We start from the raw sequence: 27,935 nt of genomic DNA, 5'->3' as shown, positions 1-27,935 counted from the left end.
CCGAAAGAAAGTCAATTTCTTCTTAGTCGGGCTCATTCACATTTTCACAAATTTCATAACGCTTTAGGGGGTGGGTGGGTGTCCGAACATTGTTACGGCTCATACAAAAATAGTTGAGTGTCAATACAAAAAGCGTCACGTGGGGGTGGGTGGGTTTCCAAAATGGTCAATTCAAGCGTTATGAAATATATGAACAAGCCCTTATTTCTATCTTTTTCACTGTTTATACCAGTTCCGATTACGTTCACGATGAAAAAAGCAGTAAACGCTTCCGAAATACAGAGCCCTTAAGCCCCAAGCACAATGTGAGCGGCAGCACGGTACAACGGCAAAATGACAAGCCCATCTTGAGCTACACTCTGTCGGAATAAGCCATTTTATGAGACGTTTCGAATCATATGGTTTCCTTTTGTTTACCAGCTTTGAAAGTTTCTGGCGGGCCGCTTTATTTACGTTTCTTCTAGCGCTACATTTGGAAGGAGCATATTCATCAATGGCGTTGGTGGCAATGAAACAAAGTTGTTGATTTTCGCATGTAAAATTTAAATCAGTAGGCAGGGAAGATATTTTTCATCTACGTTACCTGTAATTCATGTAAACCTGGTAGAAACATGCGCTGAAAGAGACGGGGACGTCATCGCCAACAAAAATGTGACCAGCGCCATTCACATATCATGCTAGTTTTTTGAACAACAACAATGAGCGGCCCGCCAGAAAACGTCATTCGAACGTCTCGTAAAATGGCTTATCAGCCATTCTGATCCGAATCAACCACCGGATGGTCACTCACGCCGCTTCCGATTCACTCCTCAAATTCACTTTCTTTTTCACTCCACTACTTTCTCCAGCTCCACAGCACCAAGCGACTGTACTATCCAAATTCAATCTCCAAATTGACTACCATCTCCTGATTCGCGCTGCCAAAGTTTTCCGAGTCCTCACGACGTCGACGGAAGCACGATGTCGAAAGCTTTTTGAGACGGAACGAGTGTACTACTTTTAGTACTTATCTTGCATGCCTGCCTGCACTGAAACCATTGTCAAACTGATATTTTTACTTTTTTTTTTAATATTTTTTTTGTATCTGAACTACTGCTATTCCTACACACTCTACTTGTCAAGTCAATGTTGAAAAGGTTCTAGTCAACATAGGATTGATAAGTAAAGTGTAGATCAATATGGGTATGCCGTTTTGCCGTTGTACCGCGTTGCCGTTCACATTGTGCTTGGGGCTTTAGAAATGGATAGATGCGCTTAGAGACGGTTAGATCCGGTTGAATAAAGCTGGAAAGGATATTGAGAGATAAACGACATTCTGTAGCGGTTAGAAGACGGTTTTCTGCCAAATCCGTCAGTGCGTCCCCCTTGCCAATGCACGAGTTCACTAATTTGACGTTTGGGCGGCGCCGAATCCACTCGTTGCCATGGTCACGTAAATAACACGGCACCGCTCAAACGTCAAATAGTGAACTCGTGCATTGATCCATGGTGACTGAGAGCCCGATTGGCTTGTCAGATGGATCGGGCCCGGGACATCCTGTCTACTGCGAATCACTGCAGTTGATATAGGACATGTTCATGGTCTGATGTGGATAGAGACGGTTAGATCAGGTTGGGTAAAACTGGAAAGGATATTCAGGGATAAACGACATTCAGTAGCGGTTAAAATCGGTTTTCTGCCAAGTCCGTCAGTACCATCCCCCTTGGTGCCGTCCCCCTTAGAATTACGTAAAATTCTTGGAGCAAATTGATTTTGCTCAAAATAGGTACGTGCATACCCTTTGTGCAATCGCGCTTTTAAATCAGCGAACGCATCCCCACTTTATACCAGTCGGGGCCGCGTTCACCCGTATATTTATACCACCCCGCACCCCGCATCGGATGATTTTGACAGATTGACGTGGTTTCGCGATGACTGACGACTGACGGTTCGGATTTGCGGATCGGTCGTCTTCTTGGTCGCGGAGTGCTTGCGAAAATTCTACGCCAGAGTTGAGTGATTTTTTTTCCTGTGGAAATTTTTCCACAATCGGAGCGCGCTGGTGATTGCACCTAGATTGCAAAAGAAACGAGCTCGATTCGCCTCCGCCAAGGTAGTGATTGTGTCGTGAAATCGTCGCTGCTGGTAGAGCAAAGGAGGACGGAATAATTCCGCGGACGAGAATCGACGCATCTGTTTTTCCTAGTGGCAGCGGTGTAATTATCGTCCCTTTTGCTCAATTATTCATCCATCGGAAGACGACCTCGTCCCACTGTTCCACCAGGGAGGAAGTTTCAAAGGAAAAGGGTTGCAGACGGAGGAAGGGCCTGTGTGTTATCAGATTCCTCTTCTTTTGGAGGGTCGTTTTCTTATGCTGGACGGAACAGAAGAAGCACCAAGAGGAGAACTGTGAAGCGATTATTCTCTTGGGGGAAAGAGGGGAGGAAGACTTTGATTTTATCTTTCTGCCCCAAAGACGGAGAGACAGAGGAGAAAGAGAAGAAGGCAGAAAGTGAGTATGACTCGTTTCCCATATTCGTTAATTGGATTAAAGTGTCGCGTCAGCTGAAAAAGCAATTCCCTCGTTTGCAGCAGAATAACAGAAAGGAGAGAGCACGCAGAGAGAGGAACACTGGCCACAGTTTGGAAACAATCAGAATAACATAATGATGAACGAGGAGTCGGCCCCCAGTAGGAATGTGGTGTCACAATTCTTCAAACGAATTTCGCAGGTAATGGGTCTTAGCAAGAGGCTTATGTGGAATTGATCCAACTTAGTAGTTGACTTTTTACTAAAAAATAATGTCTTTATTAGTTGAAGAACTGAATTATAATCAATATGAAATTTATGTCTAGAATTAGGTTGACTTCATGTTAGTTGGATGGTTACTATCCAATCCCTGCAAATTAGTTGGTGATTTTCGAAAGCAATCGATATCGATTCGTTCTGAATCGTTGGCGATCGTTATCGTTGGACAAAGATCTATAAAGAAATTATAACTCAGGATGGTTGATGTATCTAAATCCTCAACATGAGTTGCTGTATTGATATTGTTTCAAGAATCAGGTATTAGATATGGGTATGGGAAAGGAAAGGAAAGGGAAGGGAAAGATGATGGTAAATAGGAGTGGGGTCCCTTGAGAGAAAACCGCATAAGCGAAATGAAAGCATGTAGCTCCATACTACAATGGGTTCAAACAGCGCTTTAAAAAGGGCACTGCAAAACGCATGAGCGTAAAGAGAGCCTATAGCTCATTACCACAGCGGGTTAAGAATAACAGAATGTCCTGAAGATTCTGAAATCAGTTTCACTCAATAAGTGATTACCAAGTAATTGGAATCGCATTTGCGCAAAAACTGGATAGTTAAATATCAGGTGATACGAAGTTCTATAATCGGGGTCGGCAGTGGTCTGTCAACGCTCTGATCAAGAGACTGCAGTTCTACTTTGACAGATTTGATAAATACTTCGCCACCCTTGGAAATGGCTCAGTAATGTACAATTTTGTTTAACGATACTACTACAAATTATTCCAATATTGCTTGTGTTGAGTTGCCGCCCAAGAATTTATCTGAAGCTTCACCCAGCACTTCGAAATTGGAATAGCTGGCTCAGGGCCAATTAAGTCATGCGATGCTCCATCGCGAGCTAGCTGATCAGCCAATTCATTTCCAGCGATGGAAGAATGGCCAGGTACCCCTACAAGGTTTACAGAGTTGACTGAATTCAGTTCCTCAATTTGAGTTCGACATGCGATAACAAGCTTCGGCCTTGAGTTGGCCGAAGCAAGAGCTTTTATAGCAGCCTGTCTATCTGAACAGAAGTATATGACTTTACCCATTACGCACTGTTGAAGTGCTGATTGCACTCCACACATAAGGGCGAATTTTTCCGCCTGAAAAACGGTGCAGTTTCTACCAAGTGCGTAAAACTGATTCAGCCTTAGCTCACGAGAATATACACCTGCACCAGCTCTACCTTCAAGAAGGGAGCCATCAGTGCAATATACTATATTGCTTGATATACTTCTTTCCATATAGCCACTCTTCCCATAAAGAGAATTGTGTGGTAAATGTCCTATAAGGAAAGTGAGCAATTGTGAGATCACTTGGAGTTAGGGCAATTTTGACCCAATTCACCAAAAGTGTAAACGAAGTGCGTGTAGATCTATGATTCACTTGATTTTCCTTCAGTAGATCCAATGCCCTTAAACGGTAAGACCAGGAAAGTGTTTCTTGCTTAAGATGTATGTGTAGTGACGCAACGTCGAAAAGATCCTCGAGCGCTGCCGAGGGAGTCGTAGAGAACGCACTAGACATCGCCATCAGGCTCATCCTTTGGAGTTGACCGAATTTTGATTGGATTGTTCTCACTTCGCCTTTTGACACTATACGAGACATCCATATGAAAATATTGGTCGAACAACTCTCGCATAATTTGGGATAACGCCCTAAAAGCCATTGGTAACAAGGTGTGTAGCTCATTGTTTCTGAGCAAATGAAAGAATAAGCATCCAAACCATCACCACTGGCAGGAAGATAATTGATCGCTGTTAAAAAACGTGTAACTCCATTAAAATGCTCAGAAACAACGAGCTACACACATGATTACCAATGGCTTTTAGGGCGAGATCATAAGTTATGCGAGAACTGTTGTGTAAATCCATTTGATATTGTGCCGACAAGACCCCTCGTTTCGGCAACGCTAAACGTCACACCACTACAACGACCAATGACAGTACGGAGATAGAGAAGAATGACGTTACGGGAGAAATGTCAGGCAACTAGGCTTAGAGATATCTAAAGACTGCATCGTCATCTAGCAATATTTGCATATGAAATTTAATTCACCAGTGAAATTCTTTAATTAAAGTGTATTTCTGAAATCCATTACGACAAATTGAATTTAGTTGGTACTAATTACCTATTTAGACCGTAAGTGAACTTGAATAGTATGTAATTCAATAATTATAATGCTTCTATGTTCGATTAGAGCTGCCACACAGTAATTCACGTCACGTAGAGGATCAGCGACCCAAACTTGCTAAAATAACATAACGGTCACCAAATTTGTAAGCCTGCGATAGTTCTATGAATATCTCTCATCAGCAATTTATTAATAAAAATCTATATTTTAGCTTAAAGCTAACATCACACTGAAACCGGAGTTTGCTCTCAAGAGTTGGTGTACCCTAACCCCACAAACTTTAAGAAATTTGTGGTAGCTAGCAAGGATGGATGATCGCGTTTTCCGGTCCGTTACTACCCCTCGGAACTGCCAATCCTGCGAACGACCTGATGCTGCAGAAAACGAGATGGTGCAGTGCAGCATCTGTCTGCTATGGGAGCATTTCGGGTGTGCTGGAGTAGGAAGCGAAGTGAAGCATTCCAGCGTAAGGTATGTCTGCCAAAAGTGCTCCGACAGACAGGGAACGTCGGGCGCGCTTCAGGTTCCAATGGAGGACAAACGCAAATCGAAAGGCTCAAAGGCAAGTTCCAAAGGCACGGCGAAAAGGGGAAAGGTTATTCCCGATCCGCCAAAGAGTGTTAGTTCCAGTGTTCGCGCCAAGCTTTTAGAGGAGGAATTAAAGCTAGTGGAAGAAGAACGACAATTGATGGAGCAAGAACTTCAGGAGCAGGAGGAAATCAAGAAGCGTCAGTTGATCGAAGAGGAGCGCAAGCTGGCGGAAAAACGACGTCTCGCAGAGGAAGAGAGCCTCTTCCGTGATCGGAAGCTACAAGAAGAGCTGGAAATGAAGCGGAAGCAAATGCAGATTCGCAAAGAATCTTTGGAGAAGCGCCAGGCTATTATTCGGCATGCAGCCTCGATGAGTAGCAGGAGTGGCTCGATTGTCGACTCGGAAGAAAAGGTCAATAAGTGGCTCAACTCGCAGAAAAATGTCGGCAAAGTGAATGAAGTTCTTGAGGATGACGACAACAACGCCAAACAATTCGTCAGCCCCGACCCACTGGATGTACCGAAGGGCCCAGAATTGGAATACCCCGATCTTGGCACGCTGTCATTTGTTCCAAATCCGTCGCATCGTTTGAATCAACCGGAGCCAATCGTGCGGAGTGATCCAGGTCATCTAGTGTCTGCATATTCGCCTCATACACTCACGCAAGTGCAAATAGCCGCGCGTCAAGTATTGGGAAAAGATCTCCCAACTTTCGGAGGTAACCCTGAAGACTGGCCGATTTTCATCAGTAACTTCGAACAGTCCACAGCCTCCTGTGGATACTCCGATGCGGAAAATTTGGTTAGACTGCAACGATCGTTGAAAGGAAACGCCCTGGAGGCAGTTCGTAGCCGGCTTCTGTTACCAGCAAGTGTTCCACACGTTATACAGACTCTTCGCACTCTGTATGGAAGGCCAGAAATTCTCATTCGGTCGTTGATGAGCAAAATACAGCAGGTACCAGCTCCTAAACACGAGCGACTGGAAACACTGATTCAATTTGGACTCTCAGTGCAAAATCTGGTTGATCATCTCAAGGCGGCAGGCCAGTTGAACCACCTTTCAAACCCGGCGTTGATGCAAGAGCTTGTAGAAAAACTGCCCGGGACCATGCGATTAGATTGGGCATTCTATAAAAATAAAAATCTACCAGCAACTCTCGAAACGTTCGGCGATTTCATGTCCGGATTAGTGACTGCAGCAAGCGAAGTATCATTCGAGCTCCCGACACTGAGTAATACGTCAAGAATGGATAAGCGATCCAGAGAAACTGGGATCGTTCATGCACATACCGCTGAGCAAATGTCAATGTCGACTGGTGAATCATCGTCCAATTCCAACGCGAAGGTTAGCAAGCCGTGCGCAGCATGTGGCCGAGCTGGACATCGAGTAGCGGAATGTTACCAGTTTAAAAACGCGACTGTAGATGAACGCTGGCAACTCGTTCAGCAGAAGGGACTATGTCGAACATGCCTGAATAGTCATGGCAAATGGCCATGCCGCTCCTGGAATGGCTGCGGAATAGACGGATGTCGACAGAAACACAATACGCTGCTTCATTCTTCCTCTCCACTGCTAGAAAATGTAGGAATGTCGGCAAGTCATGTGTCGTCTGAAAATTTGAAGTGGCCGCTCTTCCGCATCGTTCCTGTTGTTCTCTTCAGTGACAGTTCCTCTCAAACAATATTTGCGTTCATCGATGAGGGTTCTTCGTATACTCTACTGGAAGAGTCCGTCGCAACGCAGCTGGGAGTCAGGGGCCAGCTAGAACCCTTAACCCTTCAATGGACCGGAAACGTGAAACGCAAAGAGTCAAATTCAAGGCGTATACAGGTTGACATCTCCGGTAAAGGATGTACCCCCCGGCACAAGCTGATTGATGCACGAACAGTTAATCGGCTCGTCCTACCCTCACAAACACTCAAGTATGGGGATTTGGCCAAACAATTTCCTCACCTACGTGGTCTTCCCCTAGAAGATTACGAACTTGTTCAACCCAAATTACTGATAGGGTTAGACAATCTTCGGTTGTGCGTTCCATTGAAGCTTCGCGAAGGAGGGCCAAGGGATCCTATTGGCGCAAAGTGTAGGCTGGGATGGAGCATTTACGGTTGTATACCTGGTCAATCGCCCCAACCCGCCATTGTTACCTTCCATGTCGGTACGGTTTCCGACCCTGATCGTGAACTGAATGAGCAGCTTCGTGATTACTTCACTCTGGAAAATGCAGGCGTTTTGGGGTCACGTGAGATTCTTGAGTGTGAAGATGAAAAGCGAGCCAGACTACTTTTGGAAAGTACGACACGTCGTTTGCCTGTTGGTTCTGGTTTTGAAACCGGGTTACTCTGGGCAACAAACAATCCGAGTTTTCCCGACAGCTATGCCATGGCTGTACGTCGTCTGGAAGCGTTGGAGCGAAAACTCAAAGATGAACCGGAGACAGAGCGACGGGTAAGAGAGCAGGTTGTTGAGTACGTCCGTAAAGGGTATGCCCGCAAAGCTAGTTTGGTGGAATTAACATCCGTGGATGCCGGTAGGGTGTGGTACCTACCTCTAGGTGTCGTTAGAAACCCCAAAAAGCCTGGGAAGATACGTCTCATTTGGGACGCCGCGGCGAAAGTGGGAAATGTCTCTTTTAATTCCAAGTTACTCAAGGGACCCGACTTGTTGTCACCTCTTCCAAAGGTCCTCAGCCAATTTCGTCAGTTTCCGGTCGCCGTTTGTGGCGACATCATGGAGATGTTCCATCAAATAAAGATACGTGCTCCCGATAATCAGTCCCAACGCTTCTTATTCCGCGACAGCCCATCAGAATATCCTTCGGTGTACGTGATGGATGTTGCCACCTTCGGCGCAACCTGTTCTCCGGCCTCTGCACAATATATAAAAAACCTGAACGCGGAGGAGTGTTCCAAGGACTATCCACGGGCGGCAGCTGCGGTTAAAAATAAGCATTATGTGGATGATTATTTGGATAGCTTTGAGACACTCCAAGAAGCAATCGCAGTGGTCAACGAAGTGAAACTGGTACACTCAGTTGGTGGATTTACGTTGCGGAACTTCTCCTCCAACAAATCTGAAGTACTAGATGGAATTGGAGCGAGTTCAAAACATGAACCGAAGAGCTTGGATTTAGAGCGAGGAGAGAAGTCAGAATCGGTGCTCGGGATGAAGTGGATTCCGTGCGAGGACGTTTTTGTCTACACCCTAGGTCTCCGAGAAGATCTGCAATATATACTCACCGAAGACCACGTTCCCACCAAACGAGAAATCGCTAGGGTCGTCATGAGCTTGTTCGACCCCCTCGGATTCATCGCATTCTTCCTTGTGCACGGCAAAATTTTACTGCAAGATGTGTGGGCGACAGGCACAGAGTGGGATCAAAGGATTCCGAACGATATCAATAATCGGTGGCAGCAATGGTCTCATCTCTTCGAGCAGTTGCATCAGCTTCGCGTACCTCGATGTTATTTCCGCGCTCCCTTTGCTTCAAGTCTCAATGGTCTTCAACTTCACTTGTTCGTAGATGCTAGCGAGGCGGCGTACTCCTGTGTAGCCTACTTTCGCTTGGACACCGATAATGGAACTCAGGTAGCACTTGTTGGTGCAAAGACCAAAGTGGCGCCTTTGAAAACACTTTCAATCCCTCGACTAGAGCTGAAAGCGGCTGTACTAGGCGTCCGCTTCTTGGAGACTATCCAAAACCATCACGAGTTCACAATCCATAGTCGTTACTGCTGGAGCGATTCGGGGACAGTTCTTGCGTGGATTCATTCCCATGATCATCGGCGGTTCCACAAATTTGTCGCAGTACGTGTCGGCGAAATCTTAAGCTCAACGGAACAAAAGGAGTGGAAATGGGTGCCAACGAAGCTCAACGTCGCCGATTTAGCTACCAAGTGGGGCATTGGTCCTCAAATAGCTATGGAAAGCCCCTGGTTTCAGGGACCACATTTCCTTCACGGCCCAGAAAGCAGCTGGCCGCAACAGCGACAGGCTAGTTCAACAAATGAAGATCTGCGGCCGGTTTCCTTCCACTTTGTTCATTCTGATCCGATTCTGGACTTTTTTCGGTTCAACAATTGGACAAAACTGCATCGCACAATGGCGTATGTATTGCGATATTTCGATAATATTCGTCAGAAAAAACGAGGTCAAAAACTAGAACTCGGTGCTCTTACCAGTGATGAACTTCGGCGTTCTGAAGAGATTTTGTGGAAGTCCGCTCAAGTTGAATCGTATCCCTATGAAGTTGCTATTCTCGCAAAATCTCAAGGTCCACCTGAACTCCGCCACAACGTTGTAGACAGTTCCAGTGATATCTACACAAAATGGCCCTATCTTGATGAAAGAGGAATCTTGCGCAGTCGTGGCCGAATAGGAGCCGCGCCATACATATCTGTAGAGGCGAAATATCCCGTAATTCTTCCCAAAAACCATGTTATTACACTTCTGATTGTGGATAGGTACCACCGCAACTTTCGTCACGCCAACCGTGAGACAGTCGTGAACGAGATCCGTCAACGCTTCGAAATCTCGACGTTGAGACGATTAGTAGACAAAGTCGAGAAGAATTGCGTCTGGTGTCGCATTGCAAAAGCCGCTCCCAAACCACCTTCAATGGCTCCACTTCCTGAAATGCGTCTCACAGCGTTCGTACGACCGTTTACCTTTACCGGGCTAGACTACTTTGGCCCTGTACTTGTTAAAGTAGGCCGCAGCAACGCCAAACGGTGGGTGGCACTTTTCACCTGCCTCACTACCAGGGCAATACACCTAGAAGTGGTACACACTTTAAGCACGGAATCATGTATCATGGCTGTCCAACGCTTTGTCTCTCGCCGAGGCATTCCAAGAGAATTCTGGACAGATAATGCCACGTGCTTTCAGGGAATAAGCAACGAGCTGCAGATAATATCGGAAGCAACGAAGAAGGCTATGGCTGAAAAATTCACAAGCCCGCAGACTACATGGAAATTTATCCCTCCTGCAACACCACATATGGGCGGTGCGTGGGAGAGGCTCGTTCGGTCAGTCAAGGTGGCGATCAGAGCGATAATTGATGGACCACGCAGACCCGATGATGAAACTTTAGAAACAGTGTTACTAGAAGCAGAAGCCATGATTAATGCCAGACCTCTCACCTACGTGCCGTTAGAGTCCGCAGATCAAGAGGCTTTAACACCAAATCATTTCTTGTTGGGCAATTCCTCTGGTGCAAAGTTTCTCCCTTCGGGAACAATAGACACCCGTTCAACGCTTCGGAGCAGCTGGAAGTTGGCTAGATTCATGACCGATGATTTCTGGAACAGGTGGTTGAAGGAATATCTTCCTGTCATCACACGGCGATGCAAATGGTTCAAGGATGTGAAAAATATCGAAGTAGGTGATTTGGTATTCGTGGTCGACGGCAAGATGAGAAATCAGTGGGTTCGTGGACGGATCGAGGAAGTCTACCCTGGACGAGATGGTAGAGTACGACAGGCGTTGGTGCGAACGTCGACAGGGGTCATCCGAAGAGCAGCGACCAAATTAGCTGTTCTTGATGTCTTGGAGAAGTGTAAACCTTGGAGCCTTGGAGATCCAGAGCGCCTAGATCCTCAGCAAGGTTTACGGGCGGGGGTGTGTGCCGACAAGACCCCTCGTTTCGGCAACGCTAAACGTCACACCACTACAACGACCAATGACAGTACGGAGATAGAGAAGAATGACGTTACGGGAGAAATGTCAGGCAACTAGGCTTAGAGATATCTAAAGACTGCATCGTCATCTAGCAATATTTGCATATGAAATTTAATTCACCAGTGAAATTCTTTAATTAAAGTGTATTTCTGAAATCCATTACGACAAATTGAATTTAGTTGGTACTAATTACCTATTTAGACCGTAAGTGAACTTGAATAGTATGTAATTCAATAATTATAATGCTTCTATGTTCGATTAGAGCTGCCACACAGTAATTCACGTCACGTAGAGGATCAGCGACCCAAACTTGCTAAAATAACATAACGGTCACCAAATTTGTAAGCCTGCGATAGTTCTATGAATATCTCTCATCAGCAATTTATTAATAAAAATCTATATTTTAGCTTAAAGCTAACATCACACTGAAACCGGAGTTTGCTCTCAAGAGTTGGTGTACCCTAACCCCACAGATATACTTGGGTTTGAAGCCCCAGGTTTTACCAAAGGTTCGCCGGCATTGACCGATGGCCATGTAAGCTTTTTTGACTCTGAAATCAATGTGAAGTGTCCATGTAAGTTCTGTAGACCGTGGAGTGCGACTGCATCTAAGCTAGTTCCTGCGGGAGTGTGTGGATTGTGGGAAAGGTATGCCAGAGAGGTTTGCTTTTGTGGTTAGCAGACTGCCTATGTATGCGCGTGGAAGAATGGAAGCGTTAGGGAAACGGTTTCTTGTCCGTCTCTGGTTCTAGCGTTTGCTATGCACGAATAGTTTGAGTGTGATAGATTAAGAATGGAAGATAGAAGCAAGTGAGAGATAGATACAATCACAAAGTACGAAGAAAGGGACGGGCCTGGGATTGACCAGCTTATGAAGCTGAAGCGGTATCCATTAGACCACCCACCCCAGACACCTTGAAAGTTGAGCGATTGCTTTTATTAAGTAATTCAAGATCTGTACTACTTAAGTATTACTTCAGACTGGAGCTTTTTAAATTAATATCTGAGCGGTTCCAGATTATTTGACGAGCATAAGAATCACTGTCCACAATCAACGGAAGGGCTTTTGTTACACAATGTAAGAAAATTCGTTCGAAATCATCTGTTTGGGGATGGTTCATCGCGAGGTAAATACAATCGATAGACTTATTTCCTATTGAGGTCACCGACAGAAACATCAATTGTGGCAGCACATACACCTCTGGTTGTTAACCCAGAAATGAGTGTAGCAAAGATTGTGCTATTTATGAGCACGAGGCATGGCACACGAGTTTGTCATTTCATGGTTGCTGAAAATAGCAAAACCTAGGTTCACAAGGTTACCAAGATAGAAGTTGCCCTTACGAAAGAAAGTTTCTTGAACTAACGCCACATGGGCTGCAGAATTTTACATGCAGCTTTCAGCAATCTTAGCACGAAAACAACTAGCAGCGAAAAAAAAGATCGGTATCTATTAGAAATCGCCAAGGGTGAAAAGCACATAATACACTGTGTACAACGCATTATGCGAAACCATAGAGGTGAAAATTTAAACTAAATAACAACATCTGTATAATCCCACCGTTATTCAGCCTCAGACACATCCTCCTTCAGAGTTCTGGTCAGATACTCGGGAGTGCTATGGTGAACATATCAGCTGCCATAATTCCAGTTGGGCAATATTTGTAATTCACAATTTTATTGAGCTTCAGATCCTTAACAAATTGATATGCTATATCAGGGTGTCGACTACCTGGAAAAACCTGGAAAGTCAGGGAATGTCAGGGAATTTCACTAGAGGTCAGTGAAAAATATTCAATACCACAACTTCAAAAAAGTTGATTGAGAAAAAACTTTTATGCATATGAGAGTAAGTTGTACTTTACTACCTATACTTATTCTTAGAATCCAAAATTTTCTGAAATGACGAGCATCAACAGTGCTCTCTGAACAATGTCTTCAAAGTTGGCGTAGTTTGCTTTAATAATATTTAATTCTAAAGTTTCCTAGATCAAAATTTGATTTAATAATTGTCTTCTCTTCAAAATCTTGAGGAAAAAATGGAATCCACTTCATCTAATCATGTCAATCTTTACAAGTTTGCCCAAAATATCCAAGTTAAATTGATAAAACGAAATATAGAGAACCAATGAAGATTCTCGTATTTAGATAAAGATGAAAACCGTATCTCAAAATTTTAAATGCATAAATCTGCAAAGCATGATATTTCCTGATTTTTTTATCATGTCGTTTCTGGAAACAATAAAGATAATACCGCAAAGAGTTCTGATATTTACATTTTTCCATTTTGCCATCTATTTCAATTTTGATTTTTCAATTGAAATTTTCCTGAATTTAATGAAAATATAGTTAATTCCAAGCGTTACTACAGGATCCTATTCAGGAGCTTACTTACAGATATGTCCAGTTTGTTTTTTTTTTTCTCAGAATATACAGGGAATTCTCCACAAAATATGAAGATCATTATCTAAGATATTTGAGTGAATCCATAAAATACATGGAAGCAGACATTTCTGGAATTAAATTTGAAGGATGCTCGATAATCCTTTAATAGTTTGTGAGATTACTTGGAAGGTACTCGGACATCGTCCCGTAGTTAATTCCTTTTTGTTTGTAAGAACAATATGTGTTATGTCCCTTCTCGTGTCGTGTTCTGTGAGTGTACATGAAGTTCTTACGTTAGCACAAACCCCCGAAAAAAGTACTTGGAAGATACTCATTGAATACTCATTCTTGGTGGAGTTAAATCGAGGATTGTTGGAGGCACGACACATTAAAACAAACATCTGAAAACTTATTATTAGCGCGTTTTTCAATTCCAAAACTCATTCCGTTAAAAATATTTAGAAAAATTTCTCGGGAGAACGGTTGCTTGAATTAAAAAATCACATCGGAATTCTAAAAATTAACTAAAATAAATTACCTGTAAAGAATCATGGTGAAGAGTTTTAAGAAAAAATGAATACATTTTGGAAAAGGTGTCTATGTGATCCCTAAACATTTTTTTTGAAGTATTTTTGTAATATTCCTATGAATTTTAAATTTATTTATAGGAAGAAAATCATGACTGGAAGAAATTCTTCAATATTTTATAGAAATTCCTTTAGGTGAACAATTTCTTCAAAGAGAAGAAATTTTCTTCCATTATTCACCAGCAAGATTTTTTTTCTTCAAAGAAAATACGCGCCGGAATTCGCCTACTGGAGGTGTAACTATAGAAATCTTAAACTAGTTAAAATTCTTCGGACAAATTTATGGAGGAACAACGTAAGACTTCTTAAAACATAATTCTTTGTGATATTAAAGTCATATATTTGGATAAAACATTTAAGGGGGTTCCGGGTGAAATATTAGAGGAGTTCCTGGAGAAAGAAGTATTGGAGGAATACTTGGAAAAATACATTTAAGAATTCAAATTGGAATTTCTTAGATTTTTTTGTTGAATTCCTTGATCCATTTTTCAAAGAAAGTTGTAACAGAATTGTAACAGAAGTAGCCAAATTTCAGGAAGAAAGTCCTTCCAATAAAAAAGCATAGTAATGATCTTAATAGAGTGACGTCTTATGTATGAAAAATTGTGTAATCCGGTTGAAAGGTGTCCAAAATTGTCCTTTATGCTTGAAACTTGTGAAATTATATCTGAAGTAGGGAAGGCGTACCAGTTATCGCCATAGCACCAGTTATGACTATATTGACAAAAAAATGAAAAAATAGAGTATTACCATCAATTATAACAGTATTTAATAAGCAGTTGTCATAAGCAAGGCTATTTTTTACATTTTCGGCCAATTTACTACAGTTATCCTTTCTTATTTCTAGTGTTTTTAAGTATTCTCATTTCCGAAGTAACCATATCCACTGCTATCTTATGGATTCGTTATCACACAAGCCAGTTTTTAATAACCTGTTTGAGCGGCTGTGATTTTTTAAAATGACTAATTTTTTTACAAGGATATTCTAAGAATCAATGAAAATACTTAAGAATATCAATTTTATATTAAAGAGTCCGAATATCTACAACAACTGGTGTTTTATGCACGGACAAAGTTAAGCCATAGTGTTCCCTATTTCGCAACATGCGAAGTGGATCAAAGCTAGCGAGAAAAATATTAGTAGTAGTTTGTCACAACAGATGTAAAAAATCTGAAAGCGGTGTCGTTTGCTTCGAAAGTTTAGTGCTGTATCCATTAATTCTGCCAGTGTTTTTTGTAAAATATTATCCAGGTATGTTGAATTCTCTAATTAGGTAATTAATGTTCTATTGAAAGCTAAAAATCTGTTCTTTAGGATGGTTAAAATTGCTAAGCGACGTAAGAGTATCAGCGCAGTGAGACACACGGAGGAGACGATTCAAAAATGCATGGAATATGTTAAATCCGGAAAGAAATCCATGTATGCGGCCTGTAAGCTACTAAAGCTGCCTATGTCCACAGTGCGATATAGAATGAGTGATCGATGGAAGCATAAGAACGTTTCGGGACCTCGATCCGTTTTGACAAAGGAGGAGGAACAACAGATTGTTGACTGGCTGATTGGGATGCAAGAGCGCGGGTTCCCGATTACAAAGAACGGTTTGAAATTCAAAGTTGGAGAGTTTTTATCAGCTAATCCACGGGAGACACCATTCAAAAACAATCGCCCTGGTAAGTCTGGAAATATTGCGGAAATTTAGGCATTAGAGGTGCATTCCAAACGCATGTTATAATGTGATGTTTTACTGTTCTAGGACGCAAATGGTTCGGTGCATTTATGCGTCGTAATCCAGGGTTTTCTCTGCGGACTCCGGAAACAGTGTCTTCTGCAAGCGCCAGAGTTAGCGAGGGAGATATTCGAGGCTGGTTTCGCTCCATTAGGGGCTGGCTTGAGAAGCATGATATGTTGGAGATTTTGGATTGCCCGGAGCGTGTTTTTAATGGAGATGAAACATCCTTTTACTTACATCCAAAGTCCAAAGAAGTGCTCGCCAGGACTGGATCGCGCAACGTCTATGAGGTCGAACAAGCACCAGGAAAGCAAAACGTTACGGTTATGTTTGCTTTTAGCGCTGCTGGATGTATTGTACCTCCTCATGTCATCTTGCCAGGGAAACGCCTCCGCAAAGAAGTTATTGCAGGATTTCCGGACGCCTGGGGGATTGGCCAAAGCGAAAGAGGTTGGATGGATGTGAACAATTTTCGTTCTTACATCCAGAACATCCTTCATCCTTTCCTGGTACAACAGAATGTAGTGTTCCCTGTTATTTTTTTCGTCGACGGCCACGCATCCCACAAGTCTTTGGAAGTAGCAGACCTTTGCCTATCGCTAGGAATAGTATTAATTTCCCTTTATCCGAACACAACCCACATAACACAACCTGCAGACGTCGCGGTGTTTAAACCGCTGAAGGACGAATGGAGACGGGGAGTAGAACAGTGGCGTTCAGACCATCATGGAGAAATCCTAACATTGGTACATTTCGGTAAAGTATTAGCACAAACTGTTGCACAAGGTATAAAACCTGCAAGCATTAAAAATGGATTCAGGGTTTGTGGATTGTGTCCATTTGAACCTGATAATGTGGACTACAGCAAGTGTATCGCGCGGACATGCAATGCTCCCGAAGAATCTGAGGCCTCGAATCACGAAATTGATCCGCCAGCTGAATTGGCACCTTCACCATTATCACCTCAACATGATTCATTCACCACTGTTGATCTACAATCCTCCACGCTGAATACACGAGACAATACAGCTGTGTCCCTTCAAACAACTGATGAATGTGTGTCTGTTCACATAAACAAAATTATCCAAGCTGTAGATATGATTGGACCTCAAACAATGAGCAGAATTCAAGGAAATGTTGGCCTCCTTTCTCGAGATGAGCGGACTATTCGATTCTTTTATCAAGAATTTGTTAGACCATACATCAGCGTAACAAATTGCGACACGGTAGATGGTGAAGATATCAACAGACTCCAGATAGCTTCCGACATACTTGTTCCTGATATGGTGACCGATCCAGCAGCAATTGATGATAGTATTCTTATGTGCTCGATTGCTGCAACGAGCAACGACGAGGAAGAATCAGTTGCATTTGATAATATGAATCTACCTCATGAAATCCCTCCTATTGTAATTGAGGTGCCAGCTGATACTTGGAACCAATCACTCAATTCGTCGCAAATGGAAACAGAGGATATCATCTATTGCCAACTCAACAATGAATCACCTACTAACAATTCAACGCAAAATGCTGGAAATGATCATGCGATAAGGAATAATGAAGGTATGATGTTCAGAATATTAAATATAAAGTACTTTAATACCCTTTGCTTATATTTTAGCTGATAATTGCTCAGAATACCGTCGCACTATTGATGCTGAGTTTGAAGATAACATACAACGCGACAAAGATTCAATTCACCCTGAAACGTCTCCGACAGATTCTGTAGCAATGATGTCTGGACCGGCCCGAAGACTATCAGAGTTTTTGAAACTACCACCTACACCACGACGTTCTACGAAGCATCGTAATTACTCGAAGCAGTATTACCCAGTTTTAACAGCAAAGGAACGGCTTGATGAAATGCGGAAGAAAGAAGATGAACAACGTGTCAACGAAAACCTAAAAGTACAAAGAGCAAAAGATCGTGAAGCAATGAAGAAGAAGCGTGAAGAAATTAAAAAGGCTAAGGCTGAGGAACGTGAACGTAAAAAAGTAGAAAAAGAGCAGCAAAAAGAACAAGCAAAATCTAAGGCTAAGGCCAAACGTAGCAAACAATCAAAAAATTTGATTGGATGATGTTGTTACCGTGACTGTATGAATCGATTACTTACATTCAAATAAAATATAATATGTACACATTATTAGTTTTGTTTTACTTGAAATTTGAAAAACTCCAACAATCACTGTAAAAGAAACAACTACTAAGTGCATTACCTAAAATTTTAAAATTTTAAAGTTCCCTCTTCGTACGGAATCTTTGTATATTTAGTACTTTACTTGTAAGAAAATCGAGTACCTAATGGACGATCCCCAACAGGGGATCTTTGGTCACTTTAATATCGGTCTGAACCATCACCAAAGTCATCCAATGACGCATGTATACGATGCAACCATTCTTGGGATAATATTTCATCGTCAATCATAAATTATATCGACACTGAAATGCGCTAAAATGAACATGGATGATTTCCTAATATGTTGTATGAATTTATTTGTCAGGCTATCTAAGATCCATAACTGGTACACATGTATAGCGAATTAAGGAACACTATGGCCATAACTGGTACAAAGAAGAGATTATTTAAAATGACGTTAAAACATATATATTAATAGAAATTGTTCAATTAAAGCACTACATCCTTTGAAAAACATAGCATTGTATCTAAAAAATGTATCGTACATGATATCTCTGTTAGATTTCATACTTAAATAGTCATTTATCTGGAATATCACTCTAACTAGTGCGATAACTGGTACACCTACCCTAGTTCAATATCCGAATACATTGTTTACTACAATTTTAAAAGTGACTTTTGCGCTTGAAGATTTCAATATGATCAGTAGATGACTCAGAATTTACTTAGCTTCTAGGGTAGGTGTACCAGTTATGGACATAGTGGTTCCCTATTTTGCCATACTGGACTACTTGAATGTTTTCACATTTTGAAAGATTTTGTGTGTTGTAGTAGTAAGCTTTAAGATATATCTTGGTGTTTAAACATTCAAAAAGATTTAAAATGTGAAAGTTATCGAAAATTAACGTATGGCCAAATAGGGAACCACTATGACCATAACTGGTACACTTTCCCTACTCAGCTTTTACCGTTCATTAATACGAATTATCAAGTTTGAAAAGTGCATACCCAACTGTTCAGTTTTATCATATCAACTTGAAGAAAATTATCGTAAACACTATTGCTCAATTTATTCATACGACCTAATACATAAATTCTACCAAACAAACAAAACAATATGGCCTGGAATTTTTCTGGAAAACGACTGGAAGGTCAGGGAAAGTCAGGGAATTTTATTTTCAAATTTGGGTCGACACCCTGTATATGCTTTGTTCTGTTACTAAATTTGTCAGTGCCTGACATTTGTAGACAGCTTTGATTGTCTTCATTAACTGTTAGGATCGATATGGAAAAGGTCTTGGAACATGGGCTCACCCCCTGGGGATCGCGACCTACAGTTTGGGAAACTATGGATCACGTGTTTCCATATTTTTGTGATTTCAAAGCATGTAATGAACAAGCCAATATGAGTTTTGCTTATGCTCGCGCCTTCAATAGGGTCCCAAAGCCCTGTCTCAATTTCATTACCAAACGCTTAAGTTTAGGTCAGAAACATATGTTTACTCAATTTTTAAATGATTTTCAATGGTTTAAGTACAAAAAACATTTTTTTTTATGATTTTTGAGATTTTGTCACACCCCTTGGTTTAAACTCGAATTTTGGGTATGTTTTGTTTTCCGTGTCCCTTCCGAAATGTCAGATAGGAACAACCCCAGTATTAAAAATATATGCCCTGTGGTATTTTTGTCGAAAAAGTGAATGTCAAACAAGATCACAAGTGTCAAGGTTGATATTTGGAACCATTTTTAAAATTGAAGTTAAAAAATGATGTAGCCGTTATTTGAGCGGGAAAACTTGCTAAAGTAGTTGCAATAACATGCTCTTTCGTATTATTGCATAAAAACGAGAATTCATTAAACATTTTAGGACCAAATTGGTAAAAACATTTGTTTGAATAGATCATGAGCAAATGCGTTCCATACCTCGATTGTACTTTGTAAGAAATTTTTTTTTTTATTTTCATGGAAACATTTTCGAAAAAAAATTTTTTTTGGTGTAGTTTCACAGTACACGGTGCAAAATGATTACCCCTACAAGGTAATATCAGCCACATAATTAAATCTGATGATTTTGATAAGATAAAATGTAGAAAAAGGCAATATATATGTGAGAGTTTTGAACTAAAAACTAGGTTATATTGAATCACGAAATTCTATGTTTTGCTATCCCTATTGATAATTTATTTTCTCTCAAATCGCTCAACAGTGGTTGTTTGCGACAAGCCCACGATATAGTTTTCCGTTGTATTGACATTCTGTCTTCACTGTATTCCGCTCAATCAGCATCGGCGTACTCAACCAGTGCAGGCCTTTTGATGTCGCTCAACTATAGTTTTAGATCATGGGGGAACGTCATTTGGCATAAAATAATTTGGCATAATGGACGTTTGGCATAAGCATTGAAAACTTTTCTATTACCGCAACTTGGTGGTTTGTGCGCATCGTTGAAAATTTAACAATGATGCTATGTTTTTGCTAAAATTTTCATATGTAATTTTTCTTTCTTTTGATTATAGGCTATTCTTTCTATTATTGAAATAGAGATTTGCAGTGTAACTACTAACATTTTCATTGATAATTTTCCCTTCTTTCGAACACTAGCTGTTCTTTTAAGTAGCTCTATTTATTTTCATAATTTCTTGTTTTTATGCCGAACGTCCACCATGCCAAATGGCAATTATACGAAATGACCTTAATGTCAAATGACTATGCCAAACGGGGTAGCCCTTTAGATCGCTTGTTTCCTTCAGATAGCGAACAACTCTCTTTAGATGGTTCCTGTCGTGTTCTGATGGATTTGCTGTCTTCCAGGTTAGGAAAAATATCGTATCTAGGATTCAAAGGTTCGATGGTTCTACGTCTTGAAGGCCGGCTGATTCAGCAATGTACTTACTTCACTGATAAAATAATCGCCAGTTTCATCACGCTCTACGTATATTTCTGGTCAATATAACGTAAGGACGCCATTCACCGTTCATTTAACAACATTTTCAATAATTTCAACATGTTAAATTCTGACGCAAGATAAAGTTTTTTTTTTGTAGGAAAAAAGTTGAAATGTAAAAAATGTATAATGGTACCGAATAACATGTATGTCAATGATAAGGTACCGTGGGGTAAGTGGATACAGAAAAATCAATAGTCAACTTCATTGTTATGTACAGCTAACGTGAATACAGTCAACTTTCGCTCGTTGCACTAAAGCTCTAGCCCACCTAGTGAAAGACTTTCACTAATCGGGCTGAGTTTTGAGCTGTCAATTCGTCTAGAACAAAAGAAAAGCAGCGCTACCAACATTGACGAAATTTGTTTTATGTCAGAATGTGACGCTTGTCTTCGTTTTAGATGGTCTATAGCCCACCTAACGGGAGCCCAATTAAAACGAAGTGCAATTAAACATAGTGCAACGAACGAAATTCGACTGTACTGTAATTCAATCTTTTTTCTGTGGATAGCAAATGATGGACTAATATGCTACATATTGTTATTTGTTTTGATTTTTCTGATTGTTATGTATTGAGTATGAGCGACTTGAAAATTTGCACCAAATGATCCACTTGCCCCACCATGGTGGGTAAGTGGATCACCAAACAAAAAAATCTATTCTCAAAACTAATATGGTATAATTATGTATAGTATGAATGATATTACTTTCATTCTTATTAAAAGTGCTAGTTATACATTTTGATAGTTTAAAAATTTAAAAATTTCTTTATTTTATCAAAATAGTATTAAAAATATTTATACATTAGTTCACACTAATTCGAACAAAAAATAAACATTGTAGCCAGAATAATTTGGAGGAAATTCATCCATTTATACACATAAGTTATACAGAAGTATTGCAGGATTATTCCAAACGATGTTTTAGAAAAACACTCATTGTTTAAAAACATTAGTTACATTTATTTTTGTTTAAAAACTGAAGTCTTTTTATTCTATTTATGAATATATTTGTATCGTCTGTCTTGAACAATTTATATGGTCAAATACGGTACGACATTAGGCATTCAATTGAAAGAAACCAATATTTTGCTCTTTTGCAACTCAGCTTAGATAAACCACGTAAAGTTTTGTTTAAATTTTGCAATATTCATTCTTCTATATGTTTTATACCAGAAAGATTGAAATATTTTTTTTAGATGGATTAATTCAAATTTTCTATAGTCAATTTGACAAATTTAGGCTAGGAATGAAAAAAGTTAAAGAAAAACAACATTTGAGAATATTAAAACTTATTCAAATTCTCGTAAACAGTGTGCCATTCAATGATAATAATACTTGATCCACTTACCCCACCCCATTAAAAAGTAAGGGTAAGTGTACCATGTCCAATATATTTGTATTTATTTTAGACAGAGAAACAATCGAGTTTTGATTGATGGAAAACAATTTTAAATTAATTGATTTTTGCCGCTCACAAGTTTGCTTGTGTTAGTGTATGTGTAGTATCAGTTTTGCGATAGTATTAGTGTGGACGTAAGAATATAACCTAAAACGAAGCAATGGTGCAAAAACATTCAACATATTTAAGTATTTATGCTTAATATGGACAAATGATCCACTTACCCCACTGTACCTTACTGGTTAAGGGCGCTATTCACCGCTCATCCTAAGCATGAGGCCCTATATACAGCACTAGTTGGAATTAATTTACTTTCACTAGATGGTTCTTATCTTTGTACTATAGTATGACAACATGTTCAACCGTAGCAACTAAGAAGCATTTTTCGATCTGCCATAATACATAGAATCATTGTTGAAATCATGTTTACCGCCTTAAACAGCCTAAAATTATTTTCTATAAATAATATATAATGTAAAATCATGTGAATTTCATTCTGAACCAATCCATTTTGGTATACTAATACATGCTAATAACTTTTATTGTTAAACATTTGATCAGATTTTTCAAAATAATTCAATGAGCGGTGAATGGCGTCCTTATGGTATACGGATTCCTAGTGGATATAATTGGGTCCTAAAGCCCTGTCCCAATTTTAGTGCCAAACGCTTAAGTTTAGGCCAAAAACACATGTTTACTCAATTTTATAATGTTTTCCGTTGGTTTAAGCCCAAAAATATATTTTTTAGATTTTGTAACATCCTTTGGCTTAAACTCAAATTTTGGGTGTATTTTGTTTTCCGTGTCCCTTACGAAATGTCAGATAGGAACAACCCCAGTGGTCGAACTAAAACCCCTGTGATGTTTTTGTCGACTAAGCGAACGCCAAACATGATCAAAAGTGTCAAGGTTCATTTATGGACCAAATTTTTTTAAATTTAAGTTTAAACATGATATAGCCATTATTTGAGCGGGAAAAATTGCTAAAGTAATTACAGTAACATGCTTTTTCGTGTTATTGAATAAAAACAAGATTTCATTACAAATTTTAGGACCCAATTGGTATTCAAGACCAGTTATTTCAAAATCCCCTCATAAATGTACAATAAATGAAATTAAAATGAGTAATCATTGCGATTTTCAATTTAGAAACAAATTTACAATGGTGATATCACCAGTGAACCAATATTCGCACATGTCCCTATTTCCGCTCACTAGTATAAAAATTGATTTTTCGCGTCAAAACCCAATTTTTTTTTGCACGGATTTATTCTAGCATTATTAACAACTTTCAAATGAAGTCGTCTGACATTATTTTCATTTGATAAAATTATTCTTCATATTGAAAACACAAAACCGCGTGAGCGGTTATTGTATCACTAGATACTTTTGTGTGTTCTAATAACTGCCCATACAAAATTTCAAACAAATGTCGGTTTTAGTATACAGCCTTCTTTATATCAGTAGTAGCTATGGTTTGACCATCAAAAATATCAGGATAAATAACGAAATCTGAAACAATCCATATTTTAATAAGTCCGTCACAAAATCTGTTTACCGTGAGCAGAAATAGGAACACTTAGATGCAGTAACAAATGCAATTAAATATTTTTATGAAAGTTTTTCAAATTATTTTTATTTGCTGCTGATTACTTGGAGCTACATTATGACATAAAAATAGTAGAGATCGACACAATAGTTACTTTATAATAAACATTGAACACATAACTTCCATTAAATGAGCGGAATCTTCTGCACTGTTATGTAATCATTATGGTTGAATGTACTAAGTGACCTAAGTGTACTAAGCGCATTCAAGGTAAAACATCTCGGAATCCAAAGATGGCCGCCAGAATGGCCGACTTGTAACCCTATTCGCGTTTTCAAGGGCTCTAAACTGGAGAAATAGTATGCAAACGTTCTTGATCTTCTTATTTCAAGCTTTCTGCTAGTGCACAAAGCCAAAATAAATAATGCACTGTTGTTGGATACTTCCTTCTCGAGATTAGAATCTTTGAAGTTTTAGTGCAATCTTAGAAGTCAGATTCCAAACTGTTTAACATTAAGGAAAGTTATGTGTTCAATTTATTATAATAGTAGTTAGTTACCGATTAATACTAATTTTGTGTTACTCTGTAATTGAAACTATAGACAATCGACGTCAAAATAAAATTAATTTGCAAAACTTACAAAATAAATTGTTTAATTGCATTTATTACTGCATCTAAGTATTCCTATTTCTGCTCACGATTAACAGATTTCATGACGAAGATACAAAACTATGCAATATTTTGAATTTTGTTATTTACCCTGATATTATTTATAGTCAAACCTTAGCTACAATAGCATTAAAGAAGACTGTATACTTAATTTTGATGTTTTTTTTTGCATGAACAAACAATCATACCTACTGATCCCAATAGCCGCTCACAGGGTCTTGCGTTTTTAATATAAAGAATTATTTTAACAGATAACAATAATGTCCTATTGTTACGGTTCACCACCTTTTGCGTTTGGGCCCCTCAATTGTATGATTATTACTCTATCATAATCTAACCCCAATTCGCCCCTGTTTTCAGCTGTACCAGCTTCAGTTGGACCGATGGACCCCGCACACCAAGGTCCGATGGGTGGCGGCAATCGTGCTGATACTGATCTTCCTGCTTCGAGTATTCACCAAACAGGGCTGGTACATTGTGACGTACGCACTCGGAATTTACCACCTGAATCTGTTTATTGCGTTCCTTACGCCGAAGATCGACCCGGCCCTGGATCTGGATGGTATGTTCCCCCAAAAGTATTGTGCTAAAATCCTACTAATATTTTGATCCTTTGTAGACGACCAGGGCCCAGAGTTGCCGACGAGATCGAACGAGGAATTCCGACCTTTCATCCGGCGGTTACCGGAGTTCAAGTTTTGGTACGCCATCAGCAAGAGCACGGTCATCGGCATCATCTGCACCTTCTTCGAGGCATTTAACGTGCCGGTGTTCTGGCCGATCCTGGTCATGTACTTCATCACGCTGTTCTGCATCACCATGAAGCGGCAGATTAGGGTAAGTACCTACTTGTATTTGAAATTTGAATCTTCCTAGATTTCCATTTAGACGTTGTTGAACACGCTACCCTATCTGCTTCACATTTCTTCTGGATTTCCTCCTCAATACTTACTAATAAGATCTTTAATTTTTCCTTTCCTTCCACAGCACATGATTAAGTACCGGTACCTGCCGTTCACCCACAGTAAGCCCCGCTACCAGGCGGTGCCGACGGAAAAGTGACAATTAAAAGCACAAACCTTGCCAGCATCATCCGTTTCTTCGTCGTCGTCATCGTCGTCCTCGGTCGCTTCATCGTCGGAGGTTGCCGCCAGTACTGCTTCCCCAGTAGTTCCGGCCATGGCACCAACAGCACCCGCAACCTCAACGGTGGTTCCGATCATTTCGACTGTCTAGGAGAAGAATAAAAAACCGTACGGAAAACAACCCAATCAAAGAAATAAGCCTCCATCGAGCAACATGCTTTCGAACAAGCGCAGGAAAAGTCAGAACCCTTACGGCCCCATTTTGATAAGAGACTCGAGGAAGATCATCCGTTTCGTTTTGCTCTGATGAGTGATTTTTCGTTACACGTAGTTGCTTCGATTTTGAGTTGTTTTTCAGTTAGTAGGTATGACGAATGGAAACGATGATTCAGATGGGTTAATCTGAAGGAGAAAATCCGTTTCAAGAAGCCCATCAAAGGCATTGATTTGTGCTTACGTCGATAAAATTGTAGAAAACCACGATCTTTTTTTGTTTTACACTAGAAAGTATCAAAATTATCATTTATTTCAACTACCAAAAACAAAAATTCTAGTTTGGCTCCGCGTCGTGGTCGCCTAACGCAAAGCGTGTGTTTGTGCGTTTGGGTTAAGAGTTATTTCGGGTGTTACGAAACACTCCCAGCAATAGTGATTATTATTATTTCCACCGCAAAACCCCCCTTTATTTTCGTAGTTGAGTAATGCTAGGTGAATGTTGAGTTAGTTCGTTTTATTATTTCGTATTTAAGGGCAGTTCCAGTATATATTTTCCCCCTATTAGTGTAGTAGGTTTAGCATCAGACTTTCGGCACAGAGCTGTTCAATAATCTTTCTCTGTACATTTCTTATCACCTCATCTTTTTTCCTAGCTAGTGTCGTAACTGTTCAAATATTACACAATCGGTGGTACACAAATGAAGTACACACGAAGAAGTGTAGCTTCTTCAAAGTTATCAACTACCCGCAGCAGATAATTCTAACTAGATTCCGTTGAAATTTGCCTTTCTTGTAAAAAGTTTTGAGTTTTGTGAACAGCTTTTTCGCCGAGGCAGCACCCATTCGAGATGGTGTGAATACATGCATAGAAGATTCATCCGATGAAATGAACGTGAGGCGGTGAAACAAAAAAAGGGAACGCAAAACTATTTGAACAACACAATTTAAAGTAATCTACATTGAGAAAAAAACATTCTTTAGCCAGAGGACAAAGCAAACAAAATATACACACACAGACACAGGAAGGTAAACCGTGGCAACCAGCGCATTGTAATAAGAAAAATCTTGGATAACCAAATAAATATTACAAAATGAAAGATGGTTTGAGTTAGAGAGCAGAGGTTTCAGTGATGACAGTCTGAATAATTTGATCCTACTTATAGTTGCCATAAAAGCTATTGGTAACCACGTGTGCAGCTTCATTTCTGAGCAAATCCTCGGTGGATAGAGAATGATCTTCTCTTTATCATAGCATTGGTCTATAGCTTGTAAATCTATTCCTATAAGGTACCGTGGGGCAAGTGGGTAATGGAATTCGCATAGTTGAGATTCTTCAAATTCTAGAAACTTTAAATTTAAATGAATGGGGTCGTGTATATTTTTTAGCTTGACTCCCACCAAATATAAGCAGCATGCTGAAATTGATTTTTATGAGAAATTGAAGAAAAAAATACAGAAAATGTTTTTGAAAAATGTCTCCTTACTTTTTACTTGCCCCAAAAGTGGGCAAGTGAAAAGTTTACCGTTTTGAACGGGTGTCCTACGTTAGGCAGAAACACGAAAGGCGGAAACACATAAGGCGGAATTTCAAAAGGCAGAATTAACAAAAGGCGACTACATACAAAAGGCGGAATCACGAAAGGCGGAATCTCGAAAGGCGGAATCTCGAAAGGCAGAATCACATAAGGCTAATTTAAATTAGGCGGACTTTTTGAACCAGCAGAGCAAACGGCCGGCCGTTTGCTCTGCTGGTTCAAAAAGTCCGCCTAATTTAAATTAGCCTTATGTGATTCTGTGATTTGCTTTTGCAGTGAAACTTCCATGAGTCGATGTTCCATGACTCTATAACGACTCATGATATCATGCTAAACAAATGATCTAGTTGTCCGGATGGTGTTGCTACGATAGGAATGATGTCACATGTTCACAAATCTAATTTGAGTTTCACAAGTAAAGTAGAGTAAAGAGTATGACTTAATAGTTTTGTATTCTGTGCAGCTCTCCAAAGCATTTCTGTTCCATTACTCGATGCGAACATTTGCGAGACAAAGTTTCAAATGAGTAATTGGTCTAGCTGTTACGTCTGTTTTTCTGTGCTATAACATTGA

General features: G+C 40.1%; 2 protein-coding genes across 4 annotated transcripts; both read left to right on the top strand.

The window, feature by feature from the left end:
* Positions 1-1,895: 1,895 nt before the first annotated feature.
* LOC5573266 (protein RER1) lies at positions 1,896-26,924 on the top strand. 3 transcript variants are annotated; one of them, XM_001654428.2, is made up of 5 exons: positions 1,896-2,492; positions 2,576-2,712; positions 24,887-25,088; positions 25,146-25,363; positions 25,514-26,924. In XM_001654428.2, exons 2-5 carry the CDS (start codon positions 2,647-2,649, stop codon positions 25,586-25,588), a joined length of 561 nt encoding a protein of 186 aa, XP_001654478.1. In that variant the 5' UTR covers positions 1,896-2,492; positions 2,576-2,646; the 3' UTR covers positions 25,589-26,924. The 3 variants fall into 3 exon arrangements, with proteins under 3 accessions (XP_001654478.1, XP_021707044.1, XP_011493541.1); XM_021851352.1 differs by having other exon boundaries at positions 1,901-2,492; positions 2,546-2,712; XM_011495239.2 differs by having other exon boundaries at positions 1,902-2,492; positions 2,573-2,712.
* Positions 14,295-17,968, top strand: LOC110678449. Its single transcript, XM_021851351.1, has 3 exons — positions 14,295-15,765; positions 15,849-17,387; positions 17,446-17,968. The coding sequence occupies exons 1-3, from the start codon at positions 15,411-15,413 to the stop codon at positions 17,901-17,903; spliced, it is 2,352 nt and encodes a 783-aa protein (XP_021707043.1). The 5' UTR covers positions 14,295-15,410; the 3' UTR covers positions 17,904-17,968.
* Positions 26,925-27,935: the final 1,011 nt, after the last annotated feature.

The sequence above is a fragment of the Aedes aegypti genome, chromosome 3 (assembly GCF_002204515.2).
Source record: "Aedes aegypti strain LVP_AGWG chromosome 3, AaegL5.0 Primary Assembly, whole genome shotgun sequence".
Classification (NCBI taxonomy): Eukaryota; Metazoa; Arthropoda; class Insecta; order Diptera; family Culicidae; genus Aedes; species Aedes aegypti.
The sequence above is the reverse complement of the archived record's forward strand: the minus strand, read 5'-3'. Positions and strand labels throughout refer to the sequence as shown.

Coding starts and splice junctions, on each gene's coding strand:
- LOC5573266 (XM_001654428.2), top strand. CDS start 2,647: ATGATGAACGAGGAGTCGGCCCCCAGTAGGAATGTGGTGTCACAATTC. Junction 25,089..25,145: donor CCCGGCCCTGGATCTGGATG/GTATGTTCCCCC, acceptor GATCCTTTGTAG/ACGACCAGGGCCCAGAGTTG. Junction 25,364..25,513: donor CCATGAAGCGGCAGATTAGG/GTAAGTACCTAC, acceptor TTCCTTCCACAG/CACATGATTAAGTACCGGTA.
- LOC110678449 (XM_021851351.1), top strand. CDS start 15,411: ATGGTTAAAATTGCTAAGCGACGTAAGAGTATCAGCGCAGTGAGACAC. Junction 15,766..15,848: donor ATTCAAAAACAATCGCCCTG/GTAAGTCTGGAA, acceptor TTACTGTTCTAG/GACGCAAATGGTTCGGTGCA. Junction 17,388..17,445: donor TGCGATAAGGAATAATGAAG/GTATGATGTTCA, acceptor CTTATATTTTAG/CTGATAATTGCTCAGAATAC.